At 42.3% G+C, this 16,957-nt stretch overlaps 1 protein-coding gene across 4 annotated transcripts in view; it reads right to left on the bottom strand.

The window, feature by feature from the left end:
* Positions 1-6,006: 6,006 nt before the first annotated feature.
* Positions 6,007-16,957, bottom strand: part of CHRDL1 (chordin like 1) — a 144,064-nt gene continuing 133,113 nt past the window's right edge. For all 4 annotated transcript variants that reach the window (XM_053580764.1, XM_053580766.1, XM_053580765.1 and 1 more), the window contains exons 10-12: positions 13,766-13,933; positions 11,394-11,483; positions 6,007-8,386 (exon numbers count right to left, since the gene is read on the bottom strand). In XM_053580764.1, the coding sequence (XP_053436739.1) occupies positions 8,256-8,386; positions 11,394-11,483; positions 13,766-13,933 (389 nt within the window). In that variant the 3' untranslated portion in view covers positions 6,007-8,255. The remainder of the gene's footprint in view (positions 8,387-11,393; positions 11,484-13,765; positions 13,934-16,957) is intronic.

The raw sequence follows: 16,957 nt of genomic DNA, 5'->3' as shown, positions 1-16,957 counted from the left end.
CCTCTCCTTTTCTATACCAGGACCCCAAAAAGGCTTCTCCTTGTTGGCCATCCTGGGTTGTTACTTCCCTCAAAGCCATGTTCAGGTTCTACATTCTGCCTTAAATTAACATAAGCCAAGGATGCTTACTTTTTTCATTGCACTACTAGAGTTCAAGAACAAATGGTTCACCTGATTCTTTTTTTTTTTTTTTTTTTTTTTGTAGAGACAGAGTCTCACTTTATCACCCTTGGTAGAGTGCCGTGGCGTCACACAGCTCACAGCAACCTCCAACTCCTAGGCTTAGGCGATTCTCTTGCCTCAGCCTCCCAAGTCACCTGATTCTTTTTAAAGGGCATTTACTGTGTTACTGTGATGGGCCAGCCACTATCATGAGCACTTTACGTTATCTCATTTAAATCTCACAAGAACCCTATGAAGTAGAGATTATTCCTATCCCCATTTTACAGATAAGGAAACTGATATTGAGTTGTAGGAAACAGAGAGATAAAGAAAGATGAATTTTTGCATATATTAACTGTCTTCCCCTGAATTTCCTGATTGGAGTAGACTCTTCACTAAGTTGGGCCCCAGACTTCTTTTTTTTTTTTTTTTTGCAGTTTTTGGCCGGGGCTGGGTTTGAACCCGCCACCTCTGGCATATGGGGCCAGCGCCCTACCCCTTTGAGCCACAGGCGCCACCCAGACTTCTTATTTTATAATTAATTTTGGTGATTCCTTGTACAGAAGTGAACAGCTTCACTGCAGGACTGAAAATGTCCAAAGCCCTTCAGTAGTATTTCCTTTTCCCCTGTTTACCTCGAGATGAAGACCGGCTCCTCACAGGATACATTCCTGACCTTCCGAATAACTTGCTGAGCTGCTCCCTCCTACAGCGTGCCTGCCAGGGCCCAGGTGAGCGCCAGTGGACAATCACCCAGCCAGTTCCCAGGAACACGTGTAGACAAGCAGCCCCTCCCTCCTCACCAGGGCCTCTGCTGCCATGGAAGCTGCCACTTCCCACAATAAACAAACCCGATCCTGGGCACTTTAGAGGAGCAGCAGGTTCAGAAGTGAAAGAAGGAAAAAGCCAGACGAACAGGAAAAACACTAGTGTTGTTTATAAGGGGTGAAGGCGGAGATTGAAGATACTTAGGAAATGTAAGTATAGCTGGCTTATCTGGTGCTGCTCCTTCTCCCATCCCCCCATCTCATCCCCTTTAACCCCCCAAAACTCCCTTCTGTTACTTCCACCACCAGATCGTGTTAGATCTCTGCCTGTCAATCTGTAATCGGGGAATTCATTGTGAGAGTAATAAAGAATAATAAAGTCTTTAAAAGTGAAAAGGTATCTGAGAGTTAAGCAACCATTATTCACTTCCCCAAAATTGCTTCCTTCCTAATGCCAGACAGGCACCTTGCAGGGCTTCAGGTTTTGATTGTTGAGTGAGATGGTTAATGGCAGTGCCTGAGGTTCTTTGTGGAGCAAGGTTGGTAGGATAGCTGGATCTGAAGGGCAGAACGACATGACAGAGAGCACGTGATGAGACGGTGCGAGGCTGTCAAGTACAAACTTTGTCTTCTTTGAGATTTTTGCCTAGAGCCTGCACCTTTCCTCCCTCCCATCCATCCCACCCAGAAAAGTAAGAGGAAACTCCCTGTTCATTCCTCTCCTCACCACCTGCCCCTACCCCCAGGACAGAACTTAAGCAGGTACTAATTAGTATTATATATAACTTGGCTATATACAGGGTTCAAGAGGCTTGTGTGAACTGGCCTGGGGATCTGAGCATCAAATGTAATGATGTTTCTATAAGAAAATACGTGCTGAATTCCAAACTTTTGGCCAATACTTTATTCCTAGATTGGGGCTGCTTATACGTGGAGAAACTTCAGAACTTCTTTTGTCTACATTAACTTGAAGCTAGGCCTTGGGTCTCTTGGATGGGCCATTTTGTGAAGGTCCCATACACACCATCCTGGTGCCTAATTATTTACACATACACACAAACACACACACACAGAGATACAGAAATATGTAAGTATTATATGTATTATAGCTTTTACAAATATTACACTATAATGCAGATAGCATATGTAGAAAGACAGATACAATCTATGGTATTGAAGTCTTAGCAAGAATCCTTCACAGCTGAGTATTACTGTGAGGCTCACGCCACAAATGCAGAGACATCTTGCTTCAAGCCTTTAAAAAACTCTGTGTACATTTAATGTTTATCAGTTATTTTAAAAGACTTGGCAACTCATTTTTCAAAACAAACAAGCTCTTTTTCATTTGTACTTATTAACCCAGATTTTATTAGTCTTCCTTAGTGTAGGGTACAGAGAAAAATCTCCTGAAGGACTGCCCAGCCTCTGCACGTTTCCCTGAACTACCCGCTTTCCCAACTGGAGAAAGAATTTCACCAGATGGACTTTTCATTTGGCGAATATTTACTGAATGGCTGGAAGTCCTGGGCACAGTGTCCCTTGTCTTATCAGGACTCTTCAACCTCATCAGGGAAACTGGATGAACAAACACTTCACTCACATTTTTACATATAGTAGCATGTGAAAGGCGAATGTCCTCAGTGCCTTCATCAAATAGGGTCAATAATGTTACCTACTACACAAGGCTGTAGTGAGGATTAAATAAGAAAATCTAAATGTCAATTGATTACTAACTACTATGGCTAGCACAGAATAAGTACATTGGTTGTGATTTCCTGGAAGCACAGGGGAGAGAATAACCAACTGTGCCTGAAGGAGGTGGACAAGGTCTCAAGATGAGCAATGTGTATTTTAAGTAGAGACATCAGGGGCTAAACGTTCCAGGCAAAAAGAGCTGTATGTGAAAGCACACAGAAGTACTAGGAACATGGTAAGTTCCAGGAACACGGTGTTGCCTGCCATGGTTGGAGGATACAGTACATGAGGGAAAGGAAAAATGGTGGCAAAGTAGGAGACAGCAGGAAGGGCTCCACATCAGTGGTGATGTTTGGCTTGGGTCTTGAAGGATGAGTAGGAGTTTGCCCATTACTGAAGAGGGAAAAATATCGTTGTGGTGGGAAAAACATGTATAAAGACACAGAGTTGTGAAGGTGTAGAAAATATTGGGGGGACTGTGTGCTATGGCTGGAGTTTTGTATTCAAGGAGCCAACTTTCCCACTTGGAGGTTTCAAATATGTCTGGACATGTTTGGTAGGCTAAAGGGGTAGGCTGCTGGAAGTCAATTTGTAAGAGCATTTTGGTAGGTAATGGAAATGGTAGTTGTGTCCCAAAGGGGAGAGGAACTCAGAGGACAGTCTTATTCTTGTCTCAGAGGCACAGACTCTACATCCTGGAGATTAAGTCATAAGAAGAGGGCTGAAGGTGGAAACTGAAGTACTTTTTTCATGAAAAACTCCATAAGCCTTCGGGGCACAAGATCTTCTTTGGTGGCTCGGCACCCATAGGTCAGTGGTTAGGGTGCCAGCCACATACACCAGGACAGGCAGGTTGGAACCAAAAAAACAACAATGACAACTACAACAAAAAATAGCCGGGCATTGTGGCGGGTGCCTATAGTCCCAGCTACTTGGGAGGCTGAGGCAAAAGAATCACTTGGACCTGGGAATTTGAGGTTGCTGTGAGCTGTGACACCATGGCACTCTACCGAGGGCAACACAGTGAGACTGTCAAAAAAAAAAAAGAAAGAAAGAAAAGAAAAGATCTGCTTTGGTGCACGAAATATATACTCAAGACTTATGTGTTAACTGGTTTAATATAAGGTGACAAAATGTAACATCACAGGTGGGGAGGGAGGAGGGCATCCTCTCCACTAGCACATAGGATCCAGTGCTATGGGAGAATACTGAGGATTCCAGAAGCAGCCTCACCAGGAATAGCACAGCTGGCAGCAGTGTCAGATGTGTGGTGATGGAGACAGTGGTTTAGTATTTTTTTTTTCTAGCAGAGCTTATCATATGGGTGGATATTGGGCAGGAAAAACTTTTCCTCTACCCTCCTGGGTTCAGTAATTGGGGGCCTGTAAATTATATTAATGAAAGATTAAGAGGAGAAACGACACACAATTTTTATTAATGTTGATGTGCACAGAAGTTCACAAAAAAGGAAGTGAAACTCAAAAAAGTGGTTGGACTTGGGGCTTATACGCCCTTTTAACAAAGAAAAGAGGGTTTGGGCTTCAAAGGGTAGTAAAATCTGGTAAAGTGATTAGAAATCATATGGGAGAACTAATGGAAGATACAGGCTATTTTAGTAGGTCTGTTTATGCAAACTCATTTTGGTGTTGACTTCCCATCTTCAATTATATGAGTCACTCTTTTCTCCCTGGTGTGTGTGTAGGGCACCATCCTTAAGGGAAATTTATGTCCTGGTTTTAGGTAGATAAGGCGATGGCAGAGAACTCCCCACATCTGTTGATCGCCTTCAGCTCAAAATAATTCTTATGCAAAAGTGGTATTTTGGGGGGTGACATATTCTGACACCTTTGATCTTCAAGGATCAAAGCAAGAAAGAATTAAAAGGGTGGGTAACATGTGATACCAGATAGGACTTCTCCTCGGGCCCATATAAGATGATCTGGGATGCTTTCTGTGAACCACTGTCAGCCAGGAGGGTAGAAATTATAGGGAGGGAAAGGTCCTGCAAGGAGATGTGAGAACAAAAGCCTAAAAACACTGCTTACATTTGGGAGACCAGTTTGACAAGACTGGGTGAAATTTGGATGTGGTTGATCAGAGAAAGGGAAGAGTGCAACAAGATGGAAGCCCAAGCTGTCTGATTTGAGTTATTTGTAGTTCCTTTGCTGGAAGTGGAGCGATATTGGGGTTTATAGCTCACCATCCCAGAAGAAAATATGCTAGATATAAAGTGGGGCCAAACAAATAAGAAACAAGGGGAACTAGGTTCACCTCAACCAAAGGGGTTGTCAACCAAAGTCCAAACTTCCATCCCAAGTGTGGGTCAAGAATTCAGAGTTCCAGGAGCACAACATGGAGGCACAGCTTTTCATAAACCTCACACCATAGGGTGATCCCCCCTTTCCTCACTATCATTAATCTTTTCCTTTTTATAGGATCCCTCCCTCCATTATCCAGATATGGCTAAATGGCTCTCATTAAGACAAAAAGACTTACTTCATATCCTCCTCCAGCTACTCCCTTCACTGTATCTCTCGTTTGCCTGGATAAGGGCTTCTCCAAAGACTAGTCTTCAGCTACTGTCTAATTCCTCATCTCCACACTCATTTCTCATACCCCTCCCCAATCTGGCCTCTTTTCCAATCACTCCCCCAATCCTTTTCTTCTTCTGTGTTGCTAACACCCCGGTATGCTTTTCTGTTTTTATATTATTTGACATCTCAGCTGGACTTGACAGATTTGACTACTCTCTTGAAGCACTTTCATGTTTTGGCTTCTATGACAACACACATTTAGCTGCTATGGGAGTTCTAAGGGAATTTAGTTTGGATTAACACATGTAACAAAAATCTTATTCTGATCCCCACACAAATTGTTGTCTAAAAGATTGTGAGCAGCAGACCCAAACTGAGGCCCCCTTGAATCTTAAGTCAGCAGCCTTCTGTACTCACTATCTCAAATATTTTGACGTAAAGGGAAGCCAGAAATCAATGGCCAATTTCAGTGCTCTGCCATTCTGGAACGTCCATGGTCACAAACAAACTCTCACTATTCATAAATTAATACTCATCAGACACTGTTCTAATTAGTTTACATGTATTGACTAAATTAAACCTCACTGCAAGATTTCAGGCAAAGGAAAATGGTACCCCTAGTATCCGATTTTATAGTCGGGGAGACTGACGAACACAGTTGGAAGTGCAGAGCTGTGCTGAAAAATCCAGGTAGTCTGACTGCAAAGTTGACACTCTTAACTACTATGCTACAGTGTGAGAAGCACGTCAAGGTTAGTGTGAAACCACCAGGCCCACGCATCACATGTTACCCAGTCCGAGGTTAATACAGACCAGAGAGTCAATCACTTATGCAACATGACTGCAGATGATTTTTCAAAATTAACTTTTTTATTAATTTAAAAATCCAGAAATACAGTGACTACATAAATAAGTACCATATTGAGGTACATGTCCTGTGAGAAGAGTGAAAGGGTAATACTGTTAGGTTACTCTTACTTGTTTACATGAGTTAACTAGAAGATGGCTACAACTGCTAAATGGTGCTTATGGTTTTTGTTGTTCCAAGTGTTTATGATACAAATAAATACACAAGAAGAACCACGTCCATTCTTCTCTACTAACTACAGGCAGCTTGGCCTCTTTTCCCTATGTCCTACTCCCTACACACCAAACACTGGAAGGTTTTTATGCTGACTGAACACAGCTCCCTGGCTCCTGCTTCCTGCAGTACTTTGGAAAGGTGTGTCCCAGCACCCTAGGGCAGGAGTCTATCTAGGGAAGCTCTCTGGGTGTTCCCTTAAGGCTGAGCTTTCAGAGAACACCTGGGTGGGAAGGCTTTGGGGTGAATCATCAAGAAGGGGAATCACTGCCTTGCTTCAGAGTCCAGTTATGGGTCTCCACATCATGGAAATACTGCCACCTCTGGGAGGCAGGCAGCAGCTGCTTAACCCTCCCCCTTTGCACACACAATAACGCTCTGCCCAGCATGTCCTATCTCCCTCTTCCTAGACTGTGTGTGGTGGCCTGGTGAGTGGCCTAGCTTATGAAATCCTGACCACAAGGCCCGTGTGTGCTTTTATGAGAACCAACTCCTTTACACCAGGTTGCCATAAAGACTGGACCTTTTACATTTTTCCCTATTGGTGTCAAACACTCTAAGGAATAAAAAGTTCTCTCACTTATGGTCCTGGAGCAGGAAATATGGGATTTCTGGGTCCTTAATACCTCTAAGTACTTACTAGAGTTCATTCATGTCCCTCAGAAGGAACGACAAATCTAGAAGATAGACTTGATGTCTTTGCTGTGAAGTTTCCCACAAAGATGATGTCTAAAGCCAGACCTCAGAATAGATCATTTATGCTCTGCTATTGGGCTGCAAGTAGACATTTTAGGAGCAGCCTTCTCCAGAATCCTTGATTAAAATTCACGTTCGATGGACACGGCAAGGATGGTAGAAAGGTTTCGGAAAGATATTTATCAGACTTCCTAGCTCCCTAAGAAGAAGAATCACTTTCTTAACACACTGCAGAAGCTAGTGAGGACTGAGACACTCCTATAAGTGGAGAAGAAGGAAAAATGCCCTTTTAAGGAGCTTCCACAATTGAATCATTTAACCTTACTTTTCTGGCTAGACAACTGTGGCCTTAAGAAAATTTGTGAGTATTGATCTATTAATTGATGAATTTTTTTTGATGGGAAAACAAAAAGATGGCCTTTTTTTTTTTTTTACCTCTATCAACTCTTTTTTTCAACACTTACTTTGTCTTTCTGGATTCAGTTTCTGAAGATTTTACTTAATTCTCACTTCTTTCTGGAGGCCCAACAGGTTTAGGGAGAAAAGAGAATTGGTATCATCAGGGATAAGTTATTATCAGTGAATATTTATAAGTGAATAAAGCCATTAAATGATGTTCTTACTCTTCACCTTACCACTCCAGTTGGTGATGTCAATAGCTACATTAGAGACCTAAGGGAAGAGCCTCTACTCACATTCTTTATCTATTCTCTGGGGCACCAACACCCTCCAAGCTACTTACTTGGGAGCCAAGAGAGGGAAAGTGCAGTAGGGTCTCAGCAAGCTCTGCCTCAGAATGGAGGCTGTAGTTTAATGCGCATGTGGTTGTGCATGTGTAGGTGCGTGTATGAGGATGGGGAGTCAATTGTTTTCTAAAACACAAGACATTCTAAAATCCAAAGAGTATAATTTCATACAAATAATTGTTCTATATTCCAGAACTCCTACTAAGCAATTCCCTTCTCTTTCTTTTGTTTGAATAACTTTCTAAATAGAAACCCTAGGGTTTTGTTTGTCTTTAACCTGTAAAGAAATGTGATTCTCCAAGAAACTAGAGAGCAGTGTTATGGGGTTCTATCCATCTCCCTCCTGCAAAGAATTCAAGACTCTTCTACTCTTTTTGGAGGAGATGCTCAAGGGCTGACACACCACTCCCCATAAATGAGCAAGTTATGCTGTGCATGGCATGAATAACTGACTGCATTTGAGTTTGGGGTTTTAGGGCACTATTGACTTAAGCAAACTAAGCCTGCAGTCCAGCTGCAGCTTGAATTTTTTTTTTTTTTTTTGCTTTACCCTATCCAGTACTGTCTGTCTCACTTAACAGTGGCCCTTTTCAGATCTCTCCAGGTACAAAACCTTGACCAAATCTTCAAGCTCTGTTCTGCACACACGACTTGAACACATCTGGCTGATTTGAGCTTCTCCTTCGGTGAATATCTTCCACTGGCCTAAAAGGCAAACAGAGTGGCCAGAAGAGAGTGTAAAAAGAGAGCAGAGCAAAATAGAAATAGACCCAGTAGACCCCATCCTTACCACCTACTCATGGACCCACCAGGGCAGCTGAAAAAACAGTCTCCAAAACACTTTTCTGGGAGCAGATACGTAAAATGGGCCACAAAGTTTTCATTTCAACATGAAGCATTTGTAAGAATCCCAGGACTAACACAGAATCCCAGGACTAACACATGATTGCCTCCTCAGGAGTAAAACCTAAGTATTATTCTGAGAATTTTGACAGTACATTTAGCATCTGTAAAATGCTCCACTAGCTGTTTGTTAGCTGTTTGGGTGGCTTATTTGATACCAGATCAAAAAGGGGAATTTTTAAAATTATTTTTTATTAAATCATAAATTTGTACATTGATACATAAAAAATAGCATTTTGAAAAACAGTACCTACTGCATTACTGGAGCTTTGCTCGCTCTTAGGGGCCCCAAATATTGGTCTGGACTACTTGATTATTTACCACTCTTCTCTATTCCTGCCACCCTTTGTTAAAACTTCTCACCTCTGCTTTCTCCTAGGTCCACATGTTGTCCTTACACTCCCTTTTTACCCCTAAGTCCACTCCTATGGCTCCTTATAGTGTTCCACTCTCATATACCCTAAGGGATCCCTTTCCAGTTTAGGTGAACTTGGCTGCACTACTTCCCTTTCCTGTTGTCTCCACTCTGCATACCCTCCTCAGTCTTCCTTTTATTCCTGTGCTCATGGTGCTGTAACCCAGAGAACTCCTAGTACAAGGTGAGCAAACTCCTTTTAATCTAACAAAAGAGGTTTTGAACCTCTTCTCTTTCCCTAACCATATGAAAATATGAAAAATATGAAAATACAAAAAAACCCTTCCCTATGGACTGGATTTCTCTGCCCCCTATCCCCTTGGATTCTTCCCTTTTTCCTGTTCTCTCTGACTCAGTGGAAAGGTAGAATGGAAAAGAAGAGGGGTTGGGCAAGGAACCAGTTTTGACTGAATCCCTATCATGTGCCAGGCTCTGGTGGGCACATTATATGGAGGAGTCAGGCTTGTTCTTCTTTGTTTCCAGGTGACCCTGTAGGATATCATGACCCAGTTCCTTCATCTGCACATAGTTTGAGACACACACTCCATCTACTCCATTATACAACCCCAATCTTGCTATGGGCACAGAGTACATCAAAATCTTCTTTCAAGTCCCCTGGAGCCTAGCACAGTACCTTGGTCACAGTATGAACTAAAAGATGTCACTTCAAACATCATGTAATTGATCCTGGGATCCTAGACTCTGCCTCCTCAGTTCCTCACTCACATGTGAGGACTCCCAGCTCCTCCATTTGAGTTCTCATACTGTCCAATTTATTTTCTCCCTGTCTTGCAGAAGAGAAACAATTGATCCTGATCAACTCTCTTTGCAATTACCTATTGGATAACTCTGCTCAGAGGGCCCCTAAGCCTCTTAATCTAAACATGTTCCAAATGAAAGTCCTTTTCTTTCTTTCTTTTCTTTTCAATACCACTTACTCTTCAGTTTTCCTCACTGGCATTAGTATTCGCCCGGTCTATAAAGTTGTTAATATTGGAGTCATTCCAAACTCATTTCTCTCTTTGATACTGATCTTGTTGATTTAACCACAGAAATGTCTCACAGGGACCTCTCTTCCCCCATCCCAATGATTTAATATACTATAATCACTTTCCATTTCAGACTATCACCAGCTCTTTCACTAATAGTCTACTTTTTGCTCCACACAGCAAGAACCACTTTCTTAAAAACAGATCTGAATGTACTGATCACTTGCTTAAAATCCGCCACTGGGATTCTCTGGCTTGGAGATCAAGTCTAACATCTTAGCATAGTGAATTGGGCTCCTCATAATCTGGTTTTATGAAAGTAGGTGCTTACTGAATCCATCCGATAGCCCAGAGATATCTTTCCAAAGTATGATTTGACATCATGACCGTTGGTAAATTTGCACCAACTACCAGTGCTACTTGCCTTTTACATCTGACCTTTTTACTGGGTTCTTCCAGGTCCTCTGACTACTTCCAACCTCCGAACTCTTCTCATCTTTTAGTGCACCCTCTATGGCCTTTGTGATCATTCCTCACCCCCACCCACATTTCTTGTTTGCTCCTGTCTGAGTCTTCTCTTAGGCTACACCCTCTTCCTGGCCTGATTTCCTGACCTGTTGCCCAGTCACGCCCTTCTCTTTCAAAACACACCTCCTCCCCAAGCCTTCCCCCGACTAAGCCCACCTGGCTCTCATCTCATTGTTCTTTGCAGATTCCCCTGAGCACTTAGGTATTTAACTCCTCAGAACTATACTAATTCATACTGAAGACATTTTCATGTTCTGTCTCGCCCATTAGAATTCCCTGTGGATAGAAATTGTGTGCCTTTTCTTCCACTACAAGTGCTCCCCAGGCCCCGTGCCTAGTATCTAGTCCCCAGGCTCCACCTAGTGTAGAAAGTGAGAGAGCTGCAAGTATTTTTAAGTGCCTGAATGTTTTAAAGAAACATTACCACCCAGGGCTGGTTCCCAAAGAGTCAAAGAGCTCTGATACAACATGGGAATTGACAGGCATTCATTTTCTCTCGGTCTCTCATACCCACTACCAGAGGACATAGCCTTCCAGATGTAAGTCTCCACAAATATACCCAATGGGGAATCTTGTGAACCTCTCCAACTGTCTTGAGACTCTGAGCTTAGCAGTTTCGTTAAAGACATTCAGGAAGCCTTGACTTGAGGCAGCTTATGCTCAGAATACATCTGGGTTTGTATTCAAACGTCCAAGCTTTTCAGATCAACTTCATTCCAACGGCCCATTCACTAAGTCACCCGGAGGAGAGACAGAACATCCTCTAATGGTGACACTGAATGTTGCTAATGTTCACCGAGAATGCAGAGGGACATCAGTTAATGGCTGTGCTATGTTGAAAACTGGATGTGTTTGCCAGGAAGGAGTAACCACTTACTCAGGGTTGTCCTGGTCACCAGCTTGAAGTGATGAAGCTCCTCAAACATCCTCTTGGAGATCTTCTCAATATGAAAGTGCTGAAGAATGCCTGGGAGCGAGCAAAAAATGGGGCAGGTGGTCAAACACTGTATTTGGAGACACCAACCCTTTTTTCTGCTTGGACTGAGCATATCATCTCATTACTAGGGCTTAAGAGTATCGAGCTGGGCTGTGTAATGTGCTTAACCGGGAACTTGGATGACTCGAGGGTTCTGACTCCAGTTGTTTCCTTGGCTCACTGGCTTCCCCTTGGCTTCTCCAGGAGTTGAAGATAAGGAAGATAGTGTTGCTCACTGGGGGATCGCCCCCTTCTAGGGAAAGCCACATGGAGTCAAGCATGGGCGCTGGTTGGAGCTTCCACAGCCAAAGACTGTACTAGAAATTCTAACCTTGCCCCAAATCAGGGTAGACTATGTCCCTGCTCAACCACTGGACTGCCCTCCTGGCTAAGAAATGACAGCTGGCAGCAGGACTGCAGGCAGGTTGTCTGTGTAAACGGAGAAGCCACTCCTGCTCCTGAACTCACTGAAAAGCATATTTTTCTTTGAGAAATATTCATAGCTCCTTTAGCCTTCCCTTTTTAAAACTGGGGAGAGTTAAAATAGAGTGGCCCCCAGTCTCAACTTTGGCTAAACAACTTTTATCACAATAAAAGGTAAATCACTGAAAGCTGTCTTGTACGTGGGTCATTATGAAAGTTTTGATATACACAAAAATCAAGAAACATAAAATCTACATGGACAAAAGCAAGTGAAGCCCTTCCAGCAATACCTATAAGCTGAGCAGGTTGAAACTTGCATGGGTGAATCAGAAAGGATGCTGTTGACTGTATAATGGACCACAACATAGTCTGTCTCAAAACTTCCATAGTGACCCACATAGTAAGGAGCATTGTGTTGTAGCCCACTTACATAATCCTTAAGTGATCTATTTAGATGGGGCAAAGTAGATACAGCCTGAGTTTTTCTCTGTCCACCAAGCACAGACCTTGATAACCCAGCACTGTGAACAAATGGATATTTGGATGCTACACTAGCAAATGGAAAACCATCTACACTCCTCTGTGGGGTGAGAGATGTGGGATGCTGGATAGTGGGCTCACTGCTGGGGAAGCCAACAGACCTGTGCGTAGTTGGCAACCAATTAGGGATGATCTAGGGGAGTTGGAAATGCAAAATAAACACTCCTAGGTATAGGGCAAAAAATAAACATGGGTAAGAAATATATGTATGTTCAAGCATCTTTTTTAAGCAGGAGGGAGGAACTCATTCTTTAGTGAAAGAAAGGCTGTCATGAAAGGGGAGAGGGAAAAAAAGCCCTATAAGTACTAGAATAGTGTTTCTTGAAGTATCACCCATAGTGCCACCTGCATTAAAATCATGTGCCTATTTGTTAAACATGCAAATGTTCAGATCATAGCCAAGGTCTACTGAATTTGCATCTCTGGGATGGGGCCAGTTATCTATATTTTAAACCAGCTCCTTGCATGATGCTGAAGCATACTAAAGTTTGTGCACTCTTGAGCCTGATGTGGGAGCCAGCAGCAAAAAGATGTGTAATATTTTCCAATTGAAATAGTACCTCTACATTTGGATTCCTAGAAAACCTAACCAGACTAATCATGAACCTGCCAAATAGTTAGAATAGCTGTAAGATCACAACAAACAGAATGTGACTGTGGTGGTCACTGTGACTAATCAGAAAAGGAGCTGGACATCATGACTGGGGTGGTTCCTTCAGTGAGACTACTGTAATCTTCTTGAGGGCAGGGATGATGGTTTAAATTTGCCTTACCTTAGAATATACAGCATGATTCTAGGGACTCGGCTTGGCACTGAATGAATGGGTTTTCATGTTTGTTGAGCTTTACTGGAAAGAATGGTAGACTAGAGTTTGGTAGTTTGCAATTCTGGCTGCACATTAGAATCACCTATGGAGCTTTAAGAAAAAACACTGATGCCTAGGCCCCACCTCAAACCAACTAATCAGAATCTCTGAGGGCAGGGCCAAGATATTTCGTATTTTTTTTTTTAAACCAAAACCTCTCCCTGATGACTCTAATGTGTAGCCAGGTTGAGAATCACTTCTCCAACTTTATGTGAAATGAGAAAGACACCCTTGGAAAGCCTAGGAGTCAATACTTAATCTTTAGCACAGGCCATGGTAAATGTGTAGGCCACGATGCCAACTGTGTTGGACATGTGTCAGTTTTTAAGTAATCAGAAAAACTCTGACCCAGAGGAACTGGTTGAAGCAAAATTAAGATGAGTCTTACCTTTTTTCTCTGTGCCCCCCCTTACAATGACAAGAAATGAATGTTGTCTTGCTCACCCTTTCGAATGGTCCATACATGGACCTCTACCTGAGGTGGTCTCTCAGTCTCCAGTGCTATTTTTCTGGTAGTTTCTCCATCCTCCATGAACACAGACTCATACACAGGCATTGTTTCTTCTCCGCAAAAGTAGCCTTTGTTGTCAAAGCTTTGGCCTGGAAGTTCTTCTGGAATCAGGAAGCAAGTAGAGTTTTGTCATGATTTCTAAAACCAGAAGTAAACTTGTGCATCTGTCAATCTCACTGTTTATAACATCTCACACTACCAAAAGTGGACAGTTAACAAGAACATTCTTTCGGAGACAGAAATTCCACTCCTATTTCATTAGCCTAGCTTAGATTGCCCCTAAAACCACCACCAAGTCACAAAGGAGTATATAACCTTTGACTTAAGTCCATACCTTGACAGAATCCACAATCCTGTGGAACATTGGCCCCCAAGCACTGTCACTGAGAAGTGGACTTTCATGAGAAGGAAAAATGTAGCCAAGTACAAATTTCTTAGGCACTTAAGGGAACACAGAATTTTCCATACTGGGTTAGTATCATGTTCTGTCCAACCCAATGTTGCCAAGAGAGGTCTCAGAGAATGGGCTGACAAAGGGCCTTAGTTAACTTTCCTGACATCATTTAAAACATTCATGACACTCATCTATGTGCATATACTTGCCCAAAGGATCTATCCAAATTGGCTTGACATTTCTGAATGCTCTTCGATTTGTTTGTAAGGGGAACGATAATGCTGGATCAACACCAGTGCCAAAACCTAGATGTCAGATTAGTCATTTGAATGCAATGCCAAATGAACAGTTGGGAGACACAAAAAACTGGTCAAATCCCTCAACTATGGATCATTTAATGTGTAAACTAAACCACTGAATTTCAGCTTCCAGGCACAAAGGTACCAGCTCCCTAACACTCCCCATTCCACTCCAGCTTCCCCTTTCCTTAGCTGTCTACCAAAAAAAGTTTCTCCTGGTTTGGTTATCAGTGAGTTAAGTTTCTTTGCTGGCCTCGTAATCAGTACCCTGTTCAACTGTGTATTTAAAGTGCACACTTAAATTAGGAACAACAAAGAGAAGACTTGGATACCCTGAAAACTTTGACTATGTGCAGAAGCCATCTGTAAGAATTTTGAATTGCTGTGGATGAAATCGTAGAGTGTTAAGCGCTTTGGATCTATGACTCTAATTAGGGAGACTTGCTGTTAGCCAATTAGACACAATTTGGAATAGAAGTTGTAATCAAATTGCTATTGTACATCTCTTGGTGACCTGATTAGCTTTCCAGACCCCATCTCCATTTGGCACTGTGGTGAACAAAACTCATCTTCTCTTGATGATTCCAGATTGGATTACTCAATTTGTGGATTATCCCAGAATTAAGCTTCCTTTCGCCTTTTGTCCTTCCCTTTAGCTATTTAATTATTCTGTGGGCCAGTCTTTTTGGTGATGTTAGGTAATTATGAGGTTGCGGTGCTAGCACTTTTCAAATGGGTGGAGGAAGGGAGGTCACTGAGTGTATAGGGAATTCTATGTATTGGATTATCACCTTTAGGATGAGAGCTGAGTTCATTTGTTAAACTCTGCTCACCAGCTTAATATTGGTTACAGCTATAATCAATTTATGAAATCCATGCTGCCACCGGCAGTACCTATAATATGCTAAAAGGTTTCCCAGAGCCTGAAGAGTCATCCTGCTCCACCACCACCATCCCCTCCAAGAGCTTAATTTACTGCATAAGAGGGTTCTACAAACAACAAAACCTATTACTAACACAACCCTGGCTGGCGCTTGAAAATACTAAGGAAAGAAAAGTTAGCCTTTAGAACTACCTACTTGGCAATACCCTCCACTTTCCATACTCTCCACCTCATGGTGCTTTCTAATCCACTTTCACCTACTCTCATTTTCTTTTGGGGAAGGATGCCATGCTTGAAGTCATTTCTGGCCATTTGCACTTTCCATGAGAATGCTCCTGTTCTGAGCTCTCCAGAATCAAGACATTGAGAAACCATTACTATGGAAGTGGTGATGACAGATGAAGATGTATTATCCAAGCCCAGGATACTTTTAAGTCTTAACAGGGGCTTTTATGCCATAACCCCAAAGAGTGTGTAATTATGGGAATTCCAGGTATTGGGATAGTATAATGGGTGTGAGAGGTGAGTTGAGGAACCTTCAGGAAGTAGAAGTCTTATCCAACCCTGTAGGTAGCCACTGATAGGCAAGACAAAGCCAGCTTCTACTAGCACAAGAGAGGTAAAATTCAAAGCCTTTATTTTGTATAAGCCTACAATCATTTGTTACAATGCCACTTTTGGCTGGATTATTAGTTCATTTTATTTACAACACAACACAACTAATTTTACTTTTGTTTTTTGCTTCCATCTTCTTCCCTCCTCCCTCACTTGTTCCTTTTTCTCTGTGTCATGTGTTATTATTTTAAGAGGTCAGGGATATCATGATCATTCCCATTTCTCACCCCTTGACATCACTCAGGATGTTACTCAAGTTCGCTTCTTTACAGAAACTTTCCCTGATCATTCTTTTGAAGGGGCTTCTTGCTGTCACCGCCCCCCCCCCCACACACTATCTCTTAATACTGTTTGGTTTTGCTTCACAGTATCCATCACAATCTAAAATTACCTTATTGATTTGGGTTCACTGTCTTTCTTCTCCACTAAAATGTTAAGACTATGCCAACAAGTAGCCTCTGTCTGTCTTGTTCATCTCTATGTCCTCAGGGTCTATAACAATGTCTTGCACACTGTAGGTATTTAACACATATTTTCAGATTGAATGAATGAATGAGTACATACCTCTTGATGCTGTGCACATTGCTGAGTACCTGGAGCAAGTGCCCTGGGCTATGTGGATAATGCCTCTTAGGCAATGTGACTACAAGGAGTGGTTCAACATGTAGAAACCCATGTCTGGCCCATCAAGAGACAGATACACAGAATAGGACAGAAACTCTCCTTCCATATTGCTCAGTAAATCTATTTCTCCACACTGGAGCAGGGCAAGGAAGTAGATAAAGCAGCTTTTCCAGAGAAACGGGTTCAGTCAATCAGACTCTTTTAACATATTGCCAACTGGGAAGCTGAAGGGCAGTTTTCTAAATGATATCTTTTATTATTTTTTCTACTTACAAAATTAATATGTTATCTACGGAAAATTTAGAAAATA

The sequence above is a fragment of the Nycticebus coucang genome, chromosome X (assembly GCF_027406575.1).
Source record: "Nycticebus coucang isolate mNycCou1 chromosome X, mNycCou1.pri, whole genome shotgun sequence".
Taxonomy (NCBI): domain Eukaryota; kingdom Metazoa; phylum Chordata; class Mammalia; order Primates; family Lorisidae; genus Nycticebus; species Nycticebus coucang.
Note: the sequence above shows the minus strand (reverse complement) of the source record. Positions and strands in the feature narration are given on the sequence as shown.